General features: G+C 37.8%; 2 protein-coding genes across 6 annotated transcripts; both read right to left on the bottom strand.

Annotated features, from left to right (window-relative positions):
• Window positions 1-942: 942 nt before the first annotated feature.
• rab41 (RAB41, member RAS oncogene family) lies at window positions 943-8981 on the bottom strand. Of its 5 annotated transcripts, none has more exons than XM_063495275.1 (8): window positions 8807-8981; window positions 7642-7700; window positions 6543-6596; window positions 6167-6272; window positions 5133-5244; window positions 4635-4728; window positions 2634-2700; window positions 943-2435 (listed from the first exon to the last, which is right to left on the bottom strand). In XM_063495275.1, the coding sequence occupies exons 1-8, from the start codon at window positions 8883-8885 to the stop codon at window positions 2371-2373; spliced, it is 636 nt and encodes a 211-aa protein (XP_063351345.1). In that variant the 5' UTR covers window positions 8886-8981; the 3' UTR covers window positions 943-2370. The 5 variants fall into 5 exon arrangements, 4 of the variants coding, with proteins under 4 accessions (XP_063351345.1, XP_063351328.1, XP_063351336.1 ...); XM_063495258.1 differs by lacking the exon at window positions 4635-4728 and adding an exon at window positions 4134-4227; XM_063495266.1 differs by lacking the exon at window positions 6167-6272 and adding an exon at window positions 5535-5640.
• Window positions 8982-11214: 2233 nt separating this feature from the next.
• On the bottom strand, window positions 11215-17563 carry arr3b (arrestin 3b, retinal (X-arrestin)). The gene is made up of 16 exons (XM_063495238.1): window positions 17479-17563; window positions 16989-17022; window positions 15853-15883; window positions 15635-15695; window positions 15489-15533; window positions 15208-15401; window positions 14994-15053; window positions 14816-14892; window positions 14584-14719; window positions 14411-14495; window positions 14215-14287; window positions 13870-14007; window positions 13660-13737; window positions 13536-13559; window positions 13081-13447; window positions 11215-11642 (listed from the first exon to the last, which is right to left on the bottom strand). The coding sequence occupies exons 2-15, from the start codon at window positions 16994-16996 to the stop codon at window positions 13378-13380; spliced, it is 1080 nt and encodes a 359-aa protein (XP_063351308.1). The 5' UTR covers window positions 16997-17022; window positions 17479-17563; the 3' UTR covers window positions 11215-11642; window positions 13081-13377.
• Between the last annotated feature and the right edge of the window lie 4295 nt (window positions 17564-21858).

The raw sequence follows: 21858 nt of genomic DNA, 5'->3' as shown, positions 1-21858 counted from the left end.
TTAAGCCTCCAACAGCCCTTAGAACGTGTCTGTTGAAAATGCAAGCTGAGATTTGTTAGTGTGGTACCAAAGCTGTGTTCAAGTATTGCATAAAGTATTATTAAGAAATTTCTCTCTAAGGCATACAACTTGGAATAAGTGAAGGTTTATCCAGAACCTTCTGCTCGGTTTCCAAAGTCCAGATAAAAAAAATGAGGACACACAATACTCAAGTATGACAGTAATAATCATAAATACACAATGGTGCTGTCTGTATCTGTGTCAGGAATATTGGAAATAAAATTTCATTTACAATCTTTAGTTTGATATGAGTAGATTTGTGCAATGCAGTGTCATGCTCACATTTGACCACACCTAACTGTTATAACATTTCACAACTGTGATGTGTTACACAGTTTCAATGGTGACGTGTGACACACACCTACCTGTGACAGGCTCAGGTGCTGTGACTCATTTAGAACTTTATTAATGAACAGAATTAATATGATTGTTGCCATAAAATAACGAGTTTTAAAAAAAATGAACACAGAGGTTAAATTTTGGTGAAATATCTTTATTTTACTCCATGTGATAAGCCTACACTTGTTTTCATTAACTCTCCTTTTTATACATAAGATAGTAATAGTACAGTATTCACACAAACATTGCTAAACACGAGTAGACATATTTCAAATGGACAGACACAATTCAGAATAGCACAAAGCTGAGTATTTAGTCAGTGACAAGTAATAGAAGAGCTGCTCATGTTAAAACGGTTGTTCGCGTTGCAATTTAAATACCGTAACTTTCAAATCCATTTTTTAAAAACGCTGGACATTTCAAAAAAAGCTACAGCAAACGATCAGTGTCTTTTGTTGTGCTATGGCTGGTTAGTTGGTTTGGGAGACGGTGTAGGCTTTACCTGTGACTGTAAATCAAGCAACAGACCACACCGGCAAAAAAACAAACCCCCACCCCCCAACTCACTAGGCGTAAATGTCACCTGTAGGTGGCGCCTCAGCAGACACGCAAACAATAAATAAAAACAAAACTTTAAAACATGCGTATCGGCATCTGTACTTTTGGTCACGCGTACAATGTTAGCTGTATGTCCAAGTTACAAAATAAATAAACCAACAGTCCTACACAGGCAATAGCAATACAGCAAAAGATATGGCAACTAACGTCTGCACTTTTTTTTTTTTTTACAGCAACGGTGTTAGTAAGCTTTAGCTGTATCTGAGGACATCTATCTACCAGCTCTACAAACAACTAGTGAAGCCATGAACCAGTCAGCAGGCTTCTCTGATATTTTACAATATTGTGGCTTGATTCAGTGCACAACGTTGGTGAACAAACAAGCAAGGCATCTGTGTTCTTATCCATGTAAATCCTGCGGGGTGAGCATGCTGCATGTTGATGCAATAGTGTAATCAACACAACACAAATCGTCGATGAGATGGCGGGTACGTCGTGGCGACCAAAGTTACAACTCTCCATCGACGTGGAAAAACTGATTTTCATAGTATTAGGGGACCATCTACTAATAATGCCTCCTCAGACATGTTAGTACAGTGCAGAGTTCATTCAACAACATATAAACTTTTAGGTTAGTAGGCTTTCTAATTTATTTGGGCTGGCTTCCCTTTTACGATATATATCCATTTCCTTATTACGCATCCTTCTGCAGTACTGTTAAATACAAATTTGTGTTAATCCGGTCCGCTTACACACTTGCATTTGGCAATGTAAGCTCGCAGACGTGTTAGGTATAAGTAGTTCCACTGACACAATGAAAAGGGTTTACTTGAGCCTAATGTGGCAATGTAATGTTTTGCAATGATAACAGTTCACTGGTTGAGAGCCAGTCGTTACTTCCTCAAAATAAGACAAAGTCGACAAATGATAAGCTGTTTAGGAGACAGAATAGCTTCGGCTGAACTCTCCATTTGAAACAAAAACGAAAGGATAGGCAGAGAACTCAACCTTGTAGAGTCATTTAAATAATCCCAAGCAGTTTTACTTTACAACAACAAGAGTAACAGCACTAAGATTCTAAACTGTGCAATAACTCAAGAGCAGTTAGCTATGTCAGTCTGCAATCCTATATAATGCCATGCAACTGGATGAAAATCTGAACATATCAATTAACTTATTCCTTGTTTTAAATGTTTACTTTTGAACCATTTTTTCCCCAAATAATTTGTTTCAATACAGTAATGCACATCCACACGGTTACTCTGAAAAGTCACTGAGTTGAAAAGGGAAAAAAAGAAGAAAAAAAAGACAGGTCCTCCATCCCGATGGCCGTGTGCCAAGGGTGGAGGAAAGTGGCCACTGAGAGACAAGCTGTTGGTGGGGAGGAGACAGGCTGGCAGGGGCTGAGGTGTACTAGCATGAGCAGCTGCTCTCAGTTACAGTCATCTCTGGCTGTTTCTCCAGTTTGATGTCGATCACTGAGAGAAGTTAGTTAAGTAACACTTCACATGAATTGCAGATTTCACTTCTTTTTTTTTTTGCAGTGCCTTTCATTCTCTGCATTCTTTCCAGTCAACTAAGTCGCAGTCAGTGCTATGTTACAAATATTTTTAAAACTGTGGCATGACAAAAGGTATGGCAGCAAATTCTGCGCAAAAGCAACTCAAAAAGGATACTGTCCTCTTTGCTTTTCTCTGGTGTGCTATCCATCCCAGGCAATGCAGCAGCAACGCGTCGGAACAGCTGCAAAACAGTAAGAAAAATTAAACATTTGAAAGGAACAATTTGGTAAATAAAATGTAGTTGTTCAAGTAGCAAAATAGCAAGACACAGTCCTGTGAAAAGAAAAACTCTCACAGGTCTTTACGCAGTCCTGTAAAAAACTAAGAACTGATTTCTGTTGTACACTTGCTGATGTGCTTGGGATCGTTGTCCTGCTGAATGACCCAGTTTTAGTCTTTGGACAGATGGCCTCATATTTGATTCAAGAATAATTTGTTTACAGAGAAGTTCATGGTGGACTTGATGGCTCCAAGGTATCCTGGTCCTGTGTCTACAAGACAAGTCCAAGTAATCACCCCTCCACCACCATGCTTGACAGTTGGTACGAGGTGTTTGTTTTTCGCATAATGTGGCACAACGCATTACGGCCAAATCTCTACACTTTGGTCCCATCTGCCCAAAGGACATTGCTCCACAGATTTTGCAGTTTGTTCTTACACAACTTTGCAAACTAAACTATGCTCCTTCTGGGAACCTTCAAAATAAGTCATACCCCCCCCACTTCTAAATGTCCTATCATATACCTTTCAGCATTGAACATGCTAACCATGCTAGCTCTTGAGTTTTTGCAGTTTATCTGAACATTGCACGGTCTGTCCCTTTAGTGGAAGACTGTGGCATTGTGTTAACACATTTCAATGTTCCAGACCTCGCAGAGGTTCTCACATTTGCTTCATCAAGTGCATTTCATAAGCAGCACCTGGCTGCTACTCAGCCTCTTTATTCCTATTGAAGCAGTAAGAGTGCAATTAGTTTTTCACAGGACTGCACAGTACATTTTCTACAGATGTAGCAGGAAACTGTTTATACTCAAATCTCCAGAAATGTGTTCTTATTTACATGTTTACTTGAGGCCCCAACACTTAAGGCACTTACACTGAAACAAAGCCCCTGGCATCCTAAAGAAGTGAGATATTTCAGTCTTGATGATAAATTTTTGATTCTGAACAGCCAAATACAGTCATACATTAGAGTTGGATAGATTATCATGGAAAGTATTGAAAATCTGGTAATAACACAGTTTATCATATTACCAAACCCTAGATGGTAGTCAATGGGCAGTATGTAATTAAATTATAGCTAGTTATCTCTAAATATTGCATTTCATTGAATAAACACAAGTGGTAGTCAAAGCAACGATACAGTCATCTGCTGAGAAAGTCTATTATATTCATAGAAATGTTTTAGCGAATCAGACAGAGTACTGGGAAATAAAGGCAGTTGCAATAAACCTGGGCAGAGCAACTGCACTGAAAAGCCTGTGTGGAGAGAACACCTTCCAGAAAGCTACGACAGGTCATGATGAGCCACGAGGGGGGACAGGGAGGCAGGAGTGCAGTGTAGACTTTGAGAGTAGAATTAGCTCAACTACCCTGAGAAAACGGAATCGCTACCTGTTTGACATTGTAGCCAGTCTTTGCGCTGGTTTCAATGAACATGACATTCAGTTCCTTAGCTCTCTGCTCGCCCTCCTCCGTGGTGATCTGTCTGCTCCGGTAAAAGCAGAAGGGTGGAGATGGCCGAACAGACAGATATGGAAAGAAACCGCAAAGAGGACAGGCCAGAAGAAAAGAGAAGAGATAGAGAGAAGGACAAAGAGAGCTCAGCAATGAATCTTGTTTGGAGTGAAAAAGAGAGTGGTTAGTTTATAAGGCGGACAGAGACAAAGGGACAGAGGCCGCTGTGCTGAGTAAAGACGAAACAGCATAAAATCCACTCCAAAGGTCAATGATTCATTCAACAGCCACACTCTAATCCATTAAATGATCGAACACATGGAGGAGCTTCACACCCCAGATGTCACAGGCGGGTCTCCCTAACCTCTGGGACATTATGAGCCTTGCTTGAAACAGGATAATTTGTCACCATTACACCTGCTCCTGCTGAACACCAACCTGTTTGACGTTATAGCCAGCCTTGGCACTGGTCTCTATGTACATCACATTGAGCTCACGAGCTTTCCTCTCTGCCGCCTCAACAGAAACTTGCCTGCCATGGTCCCAGGAAGGGTAAGGTGAGGGTGAAGGATGGAAGTGTGGTGTTTAGGGGAAAACACAAAAAATATTCAAAATGACATGAAGAGAAAAAATGTAAGGCAAAAGAAAAAAAGGCAAAACAGAAATATGATCAAAGTATAAATTAAAAAAAAAAAAACCCCAATATAAATAAAAGTATTTAAATAACTTATAGAAAGGCTGAAGTATGCAACATTACAAGGAAATAATAAAAGTAAAAACTGGATGAGATGCACTGAAGGGAAGTGGGATTCCAGGCTTTGGCAGAGTTTATACTACACAAAGATACCTGTTTTGTAAATGCACTAGGATCCATTTATCAATCTTTGTAAATAGAACAAGAAAACAATCATTCGCGCTTATCACACAACCATGTACCTTTTATCCGCTAAGTCTGTTTTGTTCCCAACGAGCATGATAATGACATCACTTCCTCTCTCTGTTCTAACATCATCAATCCACTTTGAGGTTTGCTGGAAAGAATTAAGATCTGCAAATGGGGTGAAAACAAGCAACAAAATACAAAATCATTATACACATCAGCCACATGTGCCCCATAATACATGAAACATCTGTTACAACACATTCAGTTAAAAGCCTAGAGAAAAGCCTAATCTTATGTAAGAAAAACCTGTAGTTATGTGTTAGTGAGCAGGAGTATTCAGAAGAAAAAGCTTAGAGAAGAAGTGTATTTTGTATTAGTGTACTAGCAGAAATAAAGAGCTTCCTTCCTATTACTCTAGAGCCCTACAGAATGGTTAGAGGACAGCCCTGACTCACTGGTGATGTCATAAACAACCACAGCAATGGTAGAGTCACGGATGTAGCTGGGAATTAGGCTACGAAAACGCTCCTGTCCAGCAGTGTCCCAAAGCTGGAGCCGGACCTGAGGATTGGAATTGCAGAAGAAGAAATTGACCAAAAAAAAAAAAAAAAAGTCGAGATAAAGGGCAGCAAAGGGAAGGATGAGAATGTGGAGAACAGGACAGACATAAAAAGAATTGCAAGCCAAGCAGTAAAGAAGAGAATGACCTTTAATGGAGGAATCGCGAAGAATCATTCAAATGCAGAAGGCTCAAAGATGACGGGTGTTATGCAAATGTGAAAGTAGGCCCTGCTGAATCATTATTTAGGCAGCTCTCACAGGATTTCTGCTCACGAAGTGACATCGGCAGACATTTTTTTCCATTATTCTTCAAGTAAGACTTATAACTATTAGCATTTACACTCCCCTGGACACTGCTGGAGAAATGCTTTTGAATCACTACACCCAATACAAACAGTATCTGAAATATACCCTAACATGCTATCCAGCGGGGTTTGCTAGGCTCATTAGTGCTTTTGATTTTGTTTTTTGCCCTTCCACATACTAAGTGAAGGACAAGGAGGAGAGGCAAAGCCACAATACCTACTGGCTATGTCATAAACCACCACAGCGGCGGCTGAGTCGCGGATGTAACTGGGGATGAGGCTGCGGAAACGCTCCTGTCCGGCTGTATCCCAGAGCTGCAGCCGGATCTGTGGCCAGCCACGAAACAAATGTGGGAACATGGGGGCAATTCATGATCCAGCCAGGGGATGGAAGGAAAACAAAATCTTGAAATAATGATGGGAACTAAAAACACGATCACATGTTCAACAAAATGAGTGAAAAAAACAAAACAAAAAACTAGGATAATCAATAAACAATGTGGAATGGTGTGATAATAAGCAGAAGCATGCTTCTATGGCAGTTTTAATACTTGACCAGTTGGAATGGTGTAAATTACAGTAACACACAGGGCTTACCGTGCGATCTTCCAGATACATAGTTTTTGACAAAAAGTCAATGCCAATTGTTGCCTGTAAAACAAACATTTCAATTAAACAGCGTTACCAGCAAGTTAAATGTATTACATACATCTAAAGAATCATTACCTACATTATATGTTAAAAACATTTTATTGATCTTTTTCATAACATGGCTAAAAAATGTCCAGAAAGAACAAAATGATCAAGTATTGTGATAACGGTTTTGTGTGAAGATGCTTTAGATAGGAATTCATCTGTAGCTGGACTTGACATAAACAGGTGATATTTCTTTCTTTTTCCTTCTGTCATGATTTTTGTACTTAAATCTGAGGCTGATGATTTAGTTAATTTGCCTTACATGTAGATTCTTATATCAGGAGTTTGTCATTTGATCTCTAAATGAGCCAAATAAAGATAAACCACTACTACTACTACTGACATTTAGACTTGTTACACAGGTAGCGCTTATAATCTATTCAGTGGAATGCACTCACATGCTTACTAACATCCGGGGTACGTGATTTTTGTAGCAAGCCCTTTGTGTGTTGCAAACATTCTACTCTGGTTGACTGGTGAAACATAATGGTTTCGGCAATTTGAAGTAACACGTTATTCATGTTTCGTTATACACTTCACAGAAGGTAAAACCTCAGGGGCTTAGCTAGCAAGCTGATCGCAAAAATGGACACTATATTTACAAGAATGTGAATGGACAGATTACTAAATGCAAATTCCCTATGCCAAATACAATTAAACTATAAATGATCCCATAATTTCCTCAGGGATTAATAAAGTATTCTGATTCTAAAAAATAAAATAAGAACAGGGAGGCATTATGACATTCTGAGGAGATGCTGGCCAATAGCCAATTTTGTTTTAATTTTTTTAATTGTCCAATTTAAATTTGTCTAAATATTTACAAGTATCAGCTACTGACATGATAAATTGTTCTATTTTATTCTTTTTTAACTGTCACATATGTTATTGGATGATCAGTCGCATTGAAACTGTTAGCTCATTTTTTATTACACCTGTGCTTGTGGCAAAAATGTCAGTTTTCAGACAAAAATGACTACACAAATCAACTTCTTTTTACCTGGTAAGTGTTGTCAAAACTGTCATACATAAACCTGGTGATGAGTGAGGTTTTCCCAACTGTACAGAAAAAACACAGTCACTTTAGTAACACAAGAGGTATTCCAGGTAATTCAAGCCTAAAACCACCACTCAAATGGTAAATTTAAAAATTATATAATTGTGTAATTAAGTCTGTATTCAATGAAGAGATAGAGAAGAAAAATGAGTCGGTGACATCACACGGTGAGTAAACTGCTATTACCACTGATGCAGTGTGGACGACTGAACCCACACGCTGAGCTGGCAATATGGGTGGAGCCACAAAATCTGGAAAATTAAAATTTACTCGACCCCTGACAGCTGGCTCGTAATACCATACTGTATCAATTACACGGCACAAACATTACTAACAACAAGCCACGTTTTGCATTATCAGGGTCATACCCCGAACCTGAGCAAAAATAATGGAAATGAAGGAAAAAGGCCGACTGGTGCGAAACCACCGGTCGACGTGGCTTGTTCAAGATGCTGCAGCAGGAAGCTAACAGCTAAACAACTCTACACCGACAAACAGACGGTTTAAATTAATTCTTGAGATTTTCTGTTTGAAGCCTGTGATCTGTAACAGACTTAGAGCCCCTACGTAAGTCTTTAAGTGCGCAAGCGAGCGTCAACATTGACGTTTTAGCCTAATAGAGCTAACTAACTGCTAGCTACAAGCAGAAGTAACGTGCTAACAACGAACCTCCATCACAAACTAATGGGAGGAACAATGACAATGCCCATTGACTCATTTCGTTAATTTTTAATATGTGGATACATCTTGATTGCAGCTCCTACGACACAATAATTTGTCGTATTCTTGCCCTCTTTCAAGGCACAAAACAAGCTAGTTTAGCGATCTATCTCCAGCTAACGGTAGCTATTCAATGACATCATCACCGGGGAGAAAAATCGGTAGGTTAATAATCTTTGTCATGCTCTAATATTCTTTGTTGACCTTGCAAAATTAACACATTGTCCCGTATCATTACTGGTCACTAATATACGCTACATGACTGTACCATACCGTCCAATTTTAAGCTAACACCACAAAGCTAGTTAGCTGATCTTGCCAGTTCTCCCAACATTTCCTTTCATCTGACCAAATTAACGCTTCTCTAAGTACTTCGTGCCCATCTTACCACTCTGTTCGCCCAGAAAGACGAGCTTGAACTTTCGTAAGGGGTTGCCAAACTCTCCGCCGCCGGTCGTGGTTGACATTTTGTCAAAAAAATAAACAGCTGACTAGCTGACTTGGCTAATGATGTGATGTCTAGACCAGAGAGGACCAAGCCGTGTATCCTTATCCTACACTAGCCAGCGCTATTGTTTTCTGAAACATACAGCAGTAGAAATAGCGCCTTCAAGTGGCAAACACAGAGAGACAACAAAAATGGCAAAGTTAAGAAAGGCCTTGCAATCAGGATTACCATTCTATTGCAATCTTTGCAGGTTGAAAAATCTGCAGAAACAATAAATACATCATTTAAATGCATTTGTTTACAGGGAGCGTAAATGTTTACACAGGGCATTTTACAACTGCAGGAAATTTTCTGTCTCATCCATCAATTTAAAATAATCTTGTACAAATTACACTTTCCAGCGAAATTTTAACCTTAACTTTAACAGTACATTACATACCACACTAATATTAGTGCTGATTTGCAATTCTATTACTGTAAATATAAAACAAACATTACAAACATATGTTAAAAACATAAAATTTTAAAACACAAAATGTTTTGGTTCTATGTATTTTGTCACAATCTGCATATAAAAGTAATATATTCATTCAGTCAAATTAACTCGTGGAACCATGTTACTTTCATTTTTAATAATTATTTTAAATAAAAATAATTTGTGTAGTTTATTTAAGCAAATATTTGAAAATAAAGAAAAAAATAATAAATAGGATAAAATCCCAAAAAATAAATTCTGAATAAACTGCATGATGGGCAGTTGGGCAGAATAGATTTCAAATTAATATAAATGAAATCTTATGTGAAATTGAGCATTCAGTATAAGGGTGACTGTCTTCAACTTAATGGTCAACAGTTAGGTAATTAAAAACAACAACAACAACAACAACAACTTTTTCAGCATTGGTAACAAGGTTGCATCAAGCTGACAAGTCATTCGATCTGTAGCAAACAGCAACTGAAATATCTCATAAAAAGTTTATTATTTTATATATTTATTATTATTATATAAGATAAGATAAGATAACCTTTATTAGTCCCACACGTGGGAAATTTGTTTTGTCACAGCAGGAAGTGGACAGTGCAAAAGTTATGAAGGACAATTAGAATAAAATAAAATAAGAATAAATACAGTACACAACTGTACAGAATAGAATAAAAATAGAATACTATATACAGTAGAATAAAATAGAATAAAATATACAATAGGATAAAAATAGAATACAAATGCTATATACAACAGAGTGAAAAATACAACGGTGCCAGAAAGATTATTGCACATTTGTGTTATTGCACATTTGTGGATGTGTGTGTTGATCAGTTAAAGTCTTTGTTGTGGAGTCTGACAGCAGTGGGGAGGAAAGACCTGCGAAATCTCTCCGTCCCACACCGTGGGTGCCGCAGTCTCCCACTGAAGGAGCTGCTCAGTGCTGTCACAGTCTCATGCATGGGGTGGGAGATGTTGTCCAGCAGGGATGACAGCTTAGCCACCATATAAAGTGTCTTCTAGTTGTAGAATTAACCACAAAAAGGTCTTCCTGAATATTGTATCTCAATCAGAAAACATTTTATAGTGCAGCAGATAACTGAACATTGCTGCAAAATCAATCACAGGTGGTTAGGAGTACCAAAGTTGCAATAGTCTTTTTATGATTGCTTAGTTATATTCGTAACACGAGTTGGCCAATATAACTATGAAGGGCAGTGCTGTCATGCGGCAAGAGGATTCTAGGTCAGATTCCAAAGAAAGACATACATGTGAAGTTAGGTTAAGCGTTGTTTCTAAAGTGGCTGTTTGTTTGATGGTAAATGGTTATCTGTTTCTCTGTGTTACCTAAAAAAACTTTATGACAGGATGTGTGAGCATGATAGAGCTGAGCCATAGGCAAAGGAGTCTTCATGCATCAGATATATCTAATTCATTGAAATGCATGGGAATAAACTGCATGGCATGGCACCAGATGAAAACAAAAAATGTAAAATTGTATTGTTTTTTGAAAGATTGTTTCTGTAACCCACTGCACTATTAGTGGGAGAAAGAACCACAAGAAGCAGAGAAACGGTTATATATTTTTGGGTCACTATTTACAGACAAGTAGGCCATGTGAAATGTTACCGAAAGCTGGAAGGAAGGAAATGGCTTGCTGCAACTTTTCGGAGCAGTGGTATAATAACTGGTTACACCCAGAAAAACTTTAACTGTGACTTAATCTAGCAAAAAATGATAGCTAACATAAACATAAAAATGTATCAGTTTGGTTAGTGTGGGGAAAAAAACCCTTCCCAACATCAAAACAGATCATAAATATGAACAAAGAGAAATTTGTACTTGAGAAAAATGGATTTATTGAATTCTCTTAATTGTCTTAACAGAGTGTCACATTTGTGTTTTTAGAATATCCACTCATTTCATTCAATCACCATTTTTCAACATGTAATTTCTAATGACATAAAAATAAAGATTACGTTAAATCAAGCTCTGCATCCTCATTACCAATGACACGTATTGAAAGGTCTACTCTATTGTGGGACACATCTGTTGGATTCTATACAGTGCTATGATGTCACGCACAGAAATTTCACACAGACTTCTGACCCTCAGTAATTGAGTTCTCATAGTTATTTATAATAGAATTGAATATATACAGGGGAAATTTGAGCATTTTGTGCTTTTCTTTGCTGACAATGAGTTCCCTTGTGTTCTGTGTTCTCTGCATGAGAGATGATTTTCCTTGACTGGCTGCTTCAACCATCCGTGGTGTTAACTGTGATATCTGACCTGTGGATAAAATGGACAGACAATGGACTGTGACTCTAACATTATTCAAGGTAACTTATGGAATATATCTCATCTAAATTTGTACAATCCAGTTTCCTAAAAAGCTGCAACACGAATGCAATGATTTGGAAGTTATTTAAATACTGTATTTAAAAGACAGCATATCAAATGTTGAAAATTAGATAAGCTTTGTGTTTGTAGAGAGAGAGAGTGGCAGGGGCATTTTCATCATTATTTTAGATCACGTCTTTTTTTGTTTAGGGACACTGTTAATATTTGGGAGGCCTGATGGGAACAGTTGGTGTAATTTGAGAGCACAGTGTTTCCCAGTTCTTGTTTGATGTAGGACTTCAGCTTCTTTGCAGTCATTTCATAACACTCCAAATATTTTCATTTGGTGACAGTACTAGTAGGTGAGCTAGTTAAGCACCTGGAGTATGTGCTTAATTTTTAGTATTGTTTTGGTGAAATAAGCAAGACCTTATGTGAACTAGAAGCCATGGATATTTTGCTATGAAACCTACATATACCTTTCAGCATTAGTGATGCCATCACAGATGGTCAAATTACACATGATACGTGCACCCCTTCCTTCTTCTCTGTGCTAATAACAAGCCGGTCGGTCCCTTTTCTAAGCCCAGATTATGCTTTTTGACCTTGTCTCTTGTATACAAAAATTTTTCAGGGCTTTTAAATCATTCGATAACATTATGTAGTTCTGTTAAACACAAATTTATTCTTTAATTGTTGAACTCTTTGTTCACGCAGTCTTTTACAGAATTGTAAACCCTCTCGCTCATCTTTGCTTTGCTGAAAGTGTCAGCCTCAGTCGGGGTACTCTTTCTACAAGCACTCAGTTATCTCATTTAACTTAAAACATTTTGAGTTTCAACATTTGATAAGTTGTCTTTGTAGAATTTTTAGAGAAATATAGGGTTACATTTTTCAATACATACATTTTGTAGTGTCCCTTGGTTGTTTTTTTGTGTTTGTTTGTTTGTCTGGTTTGAAAATTGGGTTATGGATTACTTTGATTTGTGAATTTTTATACAGTACTGCAGGCCACCCCTACTTTTGTATTTATAATATCTGCAATTTTTCAGACTCATACACTTTCAGATATTGCTCAACTTTCAAAAATCTGCATACATGCTGCTATTAATGTCTACTGGAGATCTTTTAATTATTGATCTTGGGGGTGGAGCAAGAGGATTCAAATTTCAGTTTTCACACAGGATCGAAGGGTAAAACAGGACACTCGTTCAAGGGCCATCACTTCTGCGCTTTTGCAATTCATGCCATTTTCTATCCAAATAGTTCTTTAACATATGTTTTATGTCATCATCTAATATTTCAGTGTGTAGGGATGTTATAGGAGGGGCAGTAACCCTTGAAGAAGTGAACACTGCATAACTCACTGTATCTGAGTTGACCTCACCTGAACTAAAGAGGCATTTAATCCAATTTGCTGTGGTTCATAAAACACATAATTGTTCATGAGAAACAAAAGTGAACATCATATACAATTATCACTGCCACAGGTGAATACACGTCTTTTTATAGAGACTATTTTATACTTTATACTTACACTTCTGCTCAGTACACAGTAATGGCACGCAGTAAAGGGGAGAGCATGGCATATAGATGACAGTAAGATCAGTTACAGAAAGCTACTGTCTAATTTTAGTGATATTTCAGGAAGTATTTTAATGGTAATTTAGTTGGCACTAGCAGTTCACACAATACAGAACTCACCTGCAGGCTTTGGGGACATCAGTGTCACAGGAAGTTCCACGACAACATCACTAAACATTTTACAGATTAACATATACTCATGAATAATTTGCCTTCATTTACACAACTGGCAATAAATGAAGGAGAACTGATATTTACCTTCCTGTAAAACCACCCAGCAAGCTATGGTCAGAGAGAAATGATAAAAGAATCCCTTAGTCTGCACAGTTTGGCACAAAAAAAAGGAAAGCGTTATGGGTTAGTGTTTTCTATTAAGCCTTACCCTCCACTCGAAACTGTAAGAGTGACCTTGACTTTGTAGGAGATAATAATTCCCTGCATCTCCTTCTCTCCTTGACTCCTGCAAGGAGATGGGAATAGTTTACGATTTAAACCTTGGGGATTTGGTTTAAGGTGCTATAAGTGGACAGCAGAATGAAGGCCCATCCTAGCTTCACTGTAAGTGCTTTGGTGAGAGACCTAAAAGTCTTACAGCGTTGTGGATGCTAAGTTGGTGTCCTCATCTTTTAGACGTCCATCGACTGCAAGACCTCGCTTTTCTTTGTTGTTGGCAAGTAGGGGGGTTACTTGGAAGGACTTCTCAAATGTAGAGTTGGCATTTACTGTCTCTCTGTGTTTAGAGGTGAAATAGAGGGAAAAAGAACACACACTAGGTCAGTATTCTTTTTTTTGTTTTCAGTTAATCTACTTAGGGCCTTTTTAATTTTAAGGTGGGGTCGTTTATAGCCTCAGATTCACTGATAGTTACAGCAGAGAATGTACTAGATACATTAATTTGAACCAGAAATGACTCGAGTCCGGTTATTATTCGCCTTACCCAAACTCTTGAGCACAGACTTCCTTGACGTAAGTGTCAGATGAGTAGAGGACCACACTTGTGAGCTGGCCAACTTAACACAAAAATAGTTCATGTTAGAAGTATGAATTAAACTATATGCCTTCAAAATATTTCCCCCATCTCGTCAAACTATACAAACAAAAATGATTCTGATCAGACATATTTGGGTCCTTACCTGAGATTTTGATTTTCTTCACAGTCTTGTTGGTTTCATTGTTGATTTGCACTTTAACGGTTATTGGATCTCCATGGTAATAAACCTGGAAAAGAGTGATTTTAAAACACAGTTTAGCAATTATTATGTAATATTTATAATGGTAAAAATGCATTTGGTATATTTTCAAGTACCTCTTTTTCAAGGGAAGCCTCCAAGTGCACTGGTTTGTCACTCATCATAAACTGCTTGGCTATATCAGCCTTGGCTCCGGCCTTGTTGTTAGCTGGGGCGAACTGTATTTTACGAATCATCAGACGACAAGTATCCCTAGAAGGAAAATAAAAGGGAAGAGAATGACCCATGCATGGCCTTCATACACAGCTCAAAGACTGAGAGGTTTAAAATGACGCTGCACAAACATACTTTTTTTCAATGACTTCATCTGGATTGTCAGGTGCGTTGGCAATGTATGCTTTAATCTCAAAGTCCACACCGCAAGCCTACAACAAGGTAAAATCCAGATAAATTAATTTTTCCAAACATTTAACACAATGTGTAAGACTTAAAGAAAGCAAATAATAACACTGGATGGTAACTGTACCTTGCCGGAATCATTTGGCCCAGGCTGTAAGGAAACTGAGCATGGAAGATTTGGTGGCATCTGGAAGAAGAAGAAATGAGTCACATACATGAACGTTACACTTTAAAATGATTTTAAAATAAAAGCAGGGATATGATCTAAGGTTAATCAAAATACCTTGCATTGAAAATAATTTATTTGTTGTTACACAAAGAGAGAGATTAAGGGTTTGGACCTGGAAGGAAAAGGCGTGCCCCTGCTCTCCAACTTTTTTCAAGAGGGATTCCATCATTGGGGATTTAGCTTCGCTGCCACCCGTAGGTGGATACACCTGAACGCGATGTAGCCAGATGTCCCTTCTGAAGGACAGTCCGATGACATCCAAGTCATCACTTCCATAGCGGAAGGCACAAGCAAGATAGACATACACTGCAGTGGAAAAATGTGTTGTTTCAGTCTGTGTCAGTAAATCATCGCTTATAACTTTTATGATTTGCAGACTATAAAGTAAAGTACCTTTTCTGTCGTTAAGACCAGAAGGATCCACTTTAACTACCCCTTCTGCAAATATGAGAAGAGTCAATCCACAGCCTTAGATCTTTCACAGAGATTCTTATATGCTCATATATTCACATATATCAGGATGCAGTTTTGCCACGCACCAACTATTTCCACTGAATCCACATTGTCCACAAAGTCCCTTTTCCCCAAGTACAAGGCAATCTATATGAAATGAAGAAAAAGGAAAACGGTTACTCCTCCACAAGATTAAAAAAAATGTGGACGCTATTTCGGGAAGTTGGAATAGCAACATACAAATTGCACTCCTCCCTGTGCTCAAGGGGTGCCCTGTAATGATTATATTGTAGAAGCCACTTACAGTTCCATTCCCACTGGTCTTCTTAAATACTCTGGAAATGAAAAAGAAAAGAAAAGATCTGAATCTGAAGAGTATTTGAACCTGAAAGTCCTAAAAAAGGCCCTAAAACACATGCAGAAAAAACACAAGATGTTAAGTCTAAATGAGCAGTGACCCATAATTTCATTGTTTTGCTTGATTATAAATAATAAACTATTTTCCCCTATAAGTTGTCTTCTATAACATATTTGTGCATTTACAACTTTTCTAGTTTTTATTTCTAATTCCTGGATAACCTCCCACTTGCCATCAACTCCCTTGCTCCTCTCCTGTGAGGATGGATTAGTGCTTAAAGTCAAATTGAACCTGCTGCTACAAATGTCTAATCTGAACATAAGATGTGAGTTTGGGTAAGCTGAGTAAACAAAGTTAAACATCATATAAAATATGAAAATGACATATTTGGATCAATACTGGGTTAGGCAGGCTATTTTATGAAATAGCTGTTTATGCTACAAAACAAAAAGTAGTGGCAGAATTGGCAAATTTAACACCCAAATTTATCCCAAGATACGGAGAGTGCAAGAGTGCAATCCTTTTGTTCTGGGCGGATGTAGTAAACAAACAGGTAATCCTTGGTGGTGTTTGTCGCTTTCAAATGCCACATAATCCTTTTAATGCTTTTCCTTTGTCTTGTAAATCTGCCTTCCAAGATCCAATCCACAAAATCCATCTTAATAAGGATTTTTCCCTAAGTGTCTAAAAAGTATAAAATAAATCAGAATCAGAATCAGAAAGACTTAATTTATCCCCAGGGGCAATTAAGAAGTGTTAAGGTTGTTGCAGAAGCTACTTCTGTCACGATGTTACATCCAATCTACTATCCTTGTTTCTTCTAAATTAGTTATTCGCTTTCATCCCTCATGAACAACTTTTGTTTCAATAATAATAATTATAAAATAAATAATCAGTTCTTTTTCATTTCTAATTATTTAGAAATCATTCATATTTAACTGCATTAAACAGGTTGCATTAAACAGTTCTTTTTGGATTTTATACTGAAAGTTTGATGGTTGATTTTTAACCTCTCTAAAACTGTCACAATATTAACATTGTTGATGACTACTGTGAATAAGCCTTAAACCTTTCACACTCACTTGGACATGTTGATGGCAAAGTTTTAGGTCCACTCTGCAAAAAAACCCAAAACACAATAAAGTCATAAATAGCTCAAAACATGAGATAGTAACAAAAGGTATAACTATTACGTGCTTTGGTTATCTGTGTCATTTTTAGTTTATTATGCCGGTACAGTACACGCTAGAAAGCTCCTCATTGATGACACTATGGCAAACGACAGTCATGTTGTTCCCTATAACTTCTAAGAGGAAAGGATCTTTTTGATTTTATGGTTAGTTTAAGATCATAATCATAATAAACAACATTCCTAATACCTAGCGTGACACAGACCATGCGCTCCTTGTTAGCGGATATAAAAATATTGATAAAAACTACATATTCCCATGTAATAATACCGTGATAAATTTCCAACAAATGCTGACTCTGTTCTGTGCAGTTATAGTGATCCGATACCTTCTTCATCCGATTCTATTATGCTGCAGGTCAGCAAGAAAAACGCTAACTTACCGTGCCCTCGGTTCTGTCAGTGAGTCGTCTCTGCTGTGCTCTCTAATCCTTCACTGTTGATAGTGTAAGTGCCTGCCAATCACGGACTCCCTATTGCTTTTATACTATGACCTCCCAACCTTGAAACCCTCCTCTTGAGCTTACTGGCCTAAAGAAGGCTGTTTTGGAGAAAATCTGATTAATTCATTATAACACTACTGTTTTAACCTACAGCATGTTTAAAAATAATACTGTGCATGTAGCTTCAACATAAAAGATAACGTAAGGAGTCTTGGCATTAGTACAGCATGTAATGCAGAAAAACTTTTCATTTTATGTATTGATTCAAGCTATTTGAAAAGTAAATGTATGCAAGAATAAAACTGGGAATTTGATACTTTGCAGGTATGGTGCAATAATATAGTTTAGTAACAAAATATTCATGAATTCTTTGCTCTCAAGCTTCAGATGGTCTTAAAATACTAATGAAGACTTGCTAAGCTGTAAAGAATGCCTTGTGAATGGACTAAATGTTCAAGGACTCCTTTTCTTATAGCTTAAACTAGAGTAGAGTGGTATTAGTTGGATTTTAGTTGTTATGGTAGCAGGTCGACAGATGGCTCCTCCACCAAGCTTTGCCCAATCTGTGCACATAGGAGGTTTACATAAATCCAAGTGACTTAATGTTGCACAAGGAACACGGCCTTACAGCTAGCATCAGTGTGATTACAAAATCATTCTGGCAGTTCTGCTGTTTAGCTATGAGCATGGTTGATTTAGCAACTTAATGATAAGCATGAGTATATTGTGATGTCATGCCAATTTGGGATCCTGTTTGAAGTATGAAAACTGAAGCAGAATTTGTGGCTATGCCATGATTCCATGGTTTGGAATATTTGGCTTTAAGTTAATGAGGATCTGTTAGTTTGGGCTCTATAAAACTGGACTACTTTAACTGTAGGCACATGTTTGACCCGCCTTTAATGTCTGCCAAAGCACCAGCATTTATTAGCAGTGACCTTTAGCAGATCAAACATCTTTTCTTTAGCCTGAAGTAGTTAATTGATAAATAAGCGAGCTGGATGGATTGTCACACCTTGGCAGTCAAGGATAATGAACGAGATTGGTGTATGTGTGCGTTGGCCTCAGTGTGTTGGCCTCCCTGCAACTGTTATACAGGTACAAGGTTTGAGATCTCTTTAAAGCTGTCCTGGCAAGACAGCACTGGTGTGAAAAACAGCACCGGATCATCAGGTAGGTGATAAATCTCTTTAATAGGTTAAAGCTGTCCTGATCATTCCACTATAGTGCAGTATAGAAAACAATCAGCTTCACTTCAATGTGTTCTGTGATTCTAATAATGCAGTAAAATCTTGCACAGCTTAAGGGATCGAAAAGTAAGCTTCCAATTGCTCTAATACACAAGAAGTTATCATGAGAAAGTAAACAATTACTTTTGGAAGGTAGGGGATATACAGGAGCATCTTTATGTGGAACCTGGTGATTTTAACACCCTAGAATTGACAGTGCTCAGGTGTTTCCTTTGATGTCCTGCAAATAGAAGAAATATCAACAGACTCAAAGTCTCAGGACTCTTAGTAATACGGGGGATGTCAGTAAACTTTGACTCAGGAAGAAGGGAATACTATGCTAACTAAGAACTGTCTCGGAAATCGGTAAATTGTCAGTGGACTTGGGTTCAGAAACTGTTCTTGTGTCGATTGAAAATGAGGCAAAGAAATGTAGGGATGTAGCTGTCTGAGGATGGGACCTAGGTTTGGGCATCATCCACCTTTTCGAAACAGATGAGGTGTTAGTCGACCCAGAAAAATAACAGTAGTCGGCCAAAGAACAGGTGAGGTTTCAGCTGAGGCATGAATAGATCAAATGTCGACCCAAGAGCAGAAGAAGAGCAGGAGAGGTGTTGACAGGTCTTGCACACTCAGAAAAGAAGAAGGGTGCCAGATGACTCAAGAGCTAAATTGGTTTTAAGTGACCCAGGAGGCTAAGAGATATCACCAAGGCTGCTGGGCAGACGCGAAGAACACCAGCATGTCCCCTTCCCAAAAAGGGTGAAATCAGTTAGGCAATTAGCTAACTGTGTGAAAGTTGACATTTTTACTGGCTAGTAAACAGCAGTCTAGGCTGAGCAAGCAAGCTAAAAGTCGACTGGCTGGCCTCTAGTCTGGGTAGCTATTGGCTTGGGCCTAACATACTCTGGGGTCCAGCAGAAATCTAGATTGTGACCCTTGATATCATTGACAGCCTCCATGGCAAAATTAAAAAGGGATAGAAAGTTAAAACTTAAAACATGAGACAAAAAGAAACCATTAAGAAAAGATGGAAAACATGGAATAAGACACTAAGAGGGAGGCAAAAGTGATACAAACACACTCTCCAAAATGCTGACTTTAACTAATTTAACTACATGTAATAATTTAAATTTCCATGTAATTTTATTACGTAAGTCCAATTTTAAGTGTTAAATTTAATGAAATCTGTTGATTTGAACTTTACTTGATTGCTATACTTTCAGTTTATACCGAGTACATTTCCTTAATGATTAATATTTCAAATAAAAAAACTTTGATATAATATATTTCAATTACATTTCACTCAAAATTATTGCTTCATGTTTATTGAGAGGGAAGAATTTTTTTCCTCAGTGCCTTTTTTGGCTTGTGTTTCTAAAGGCACCACAGTGACTACCTTTATTATAGTTTATGTTCATACACCATTTTAAGTCTCTCTCGGTTTGTTTATTTTATTTTATTTTTTTAACCTTTGGTTGTGTGAGGTCACATACATCCACATAAGCCCCTTATAGCTAATCTGGTGACAATTTAGGCAAGCACTTTATATAGACAGTCAGTATTGTCTCTCAAAGGGATTGCTGACTTGTCCCATTGCATTACAGCACCATGGTATTAACTACCTCTTAGCAACACAGTCTTCATCGTGGTGCTAAATTTAGACAGACTTGCAGTGTTTGTTGCTAACAGTAACTCCATTAGTGCAGATGCTGAGCCAATTACATCAATTTCCAACATTGCGAGGTGCTGTCGGTGCAACCTTGAACAAAGATTTATTGGTGCACAGCATTACAGTTAACATCACCGATTTCAATTATTTACACATACTGTGAACTCTTCATGTCAGGTAGGCACAGGCACGTTACCTTTTGGCCTTATGCCACTTGTACTCCGTGCCTCCTGTGTGACCTTTAACCATGGTATTTTTAGCAGCTGCTGCTCATTAACTTAACTGAAAAGATGCTGTAACTTGGAGTGGTTGTGGCATCAGTTGGAAATATAGCTGCTAAGACGCTTAATCATCCAAAAGGAGAGCAATTACTCATCAACGATTTGTGATTCATAATGTGCCTTATTGTGTTTATTCTTAAAGTCAGTCAGTCTAACAGCTATAATTTACACTGGTAGCAGTTTACATTTTTGTAAGGGCAGTTTAATTCATCCTATAGTGGAGATGATTTAGTAATACTGAGTATGTTTTTATCAAGCTCAACTCTTGTCATTAATTGTCGTATTATTTTACAAAATATTTTGTATTTTGACTGTTATATTATTGATGAATGCAAGTCTAAAGCTCATCAAGCATCTTTACCATACAGACAGACAGGGTTTCTGATTCAAGGTAAAGAGAAGGATAAAAGTCAGTTTCAAAAGCTGATTTGACTGCCAGCATTGGCAAATGAGAGCGAGCAGATGACTCTTGGAGTACATTTCCCCGTCTCTGTGTCTGTTTCAGTATCCTGCCCAGTCCTTGCCTTACATAAGCACAACATTTGAAAGAACTGGATAGAGTAACAGACGTGACAGAAACCAATTACCATTGCACAACAATTGCGGTTCTTAGAATGTTATATACAAAAATCTATGACTAAACAAAGAGATTTTAGCAGGAATAATATTGAACTTTTGTGGTTTGATAAAGTTTATCAGTGTTTATCATAACTTTGATTCTGGTGCAGAGGTCTTCTGGTCATACTAACTTGCAGTGAATCCATCTGCTCTCTCTCACTTTGAAAAACCTAAACTAAAACTTGAGAAATTGGGCATGGCATTTGTTTAAGTTGCCGCGCTCAGTCTGGCAGCTCACTGCTAGCCCACATCAGCTGGTGGCTTAGCCGATACACCTTCAACTGGAAAACCGCATATATGACACACTTTTTAAGTTGCTATTGCCTGCTTACAATTGCTGCACATCTGCAAGTGACTTTGCAGTCAGCCTCCACCCTGTTTCTTCTTTCATTCTGTGTCTGATATGATCAATATTTTTTCTGTTATGTACTGTTGTTCTCTCACTTCTGTCTTTCTTGTAGCCCTATGAAAAGGCCAGAAGGTGTGACCTCCTTAAATTCATGAATATAAGAATAACAAT

Source organism: Pelmatolapia mariae, linkage group LG2 (genome assembly GCF_036321145.2).
Source record: "Pelmatolapia mariae isolate MD_Pm_ZW linkage group LG2, Pm_UMD_F_2, whole genome shotgun sequence".
NCBI classification, from domain to species: Eukaryota; Metazoa; Chordata; class Actinopteri; order Cichliformes; family Cichlidae; genus Pelmatolapia; species Pelmatolapia mariae.
The sequence above is the reverse complement of the archived record's forward strand: the minus strand, read 5'-3'. Positions and strand labels throughout refer to the sequence as shown.

Coding starts and splice junctions, on each gene's coding strand:
- rab41 (XM_063495275.1), bottom strand. CDS start 8,885: ATGTCAACCACGACCGGCGGCGGAGAGTTTGGCAACCCCTTACGAAAG. Junction 7,701..8,806: donor CTTTCTGGGCGAACAGAGTG/GTAAGATGGGCA, acceptor TTTTCTGTACAG/TTGGGAAAACCTCACTCATC. Junction 2,436..2,633: donor AGAGAAAAGCAAAGAGGACA/GTATCCTTTTTG, acceptor AACTTCTCTCAG/TGATCGACATCAAACTGGAG.
- arr3b (XM_063495238.1), bottom strand. Junction 15,696..15,852: donor AGACCAGTGGGAATGGAACT/GTAAGTGGCTTC, acceptor CATTTCATATAG/ATTGCCTTGTACTTGGGGAA. Junction 13,560..13,659: donor CTTACAGTTTCGAGTGGAGG/GTAAGGCTTAAT, acceptor CTCTGACCATAG/CTTGCTGGGTGGTTTTACAG.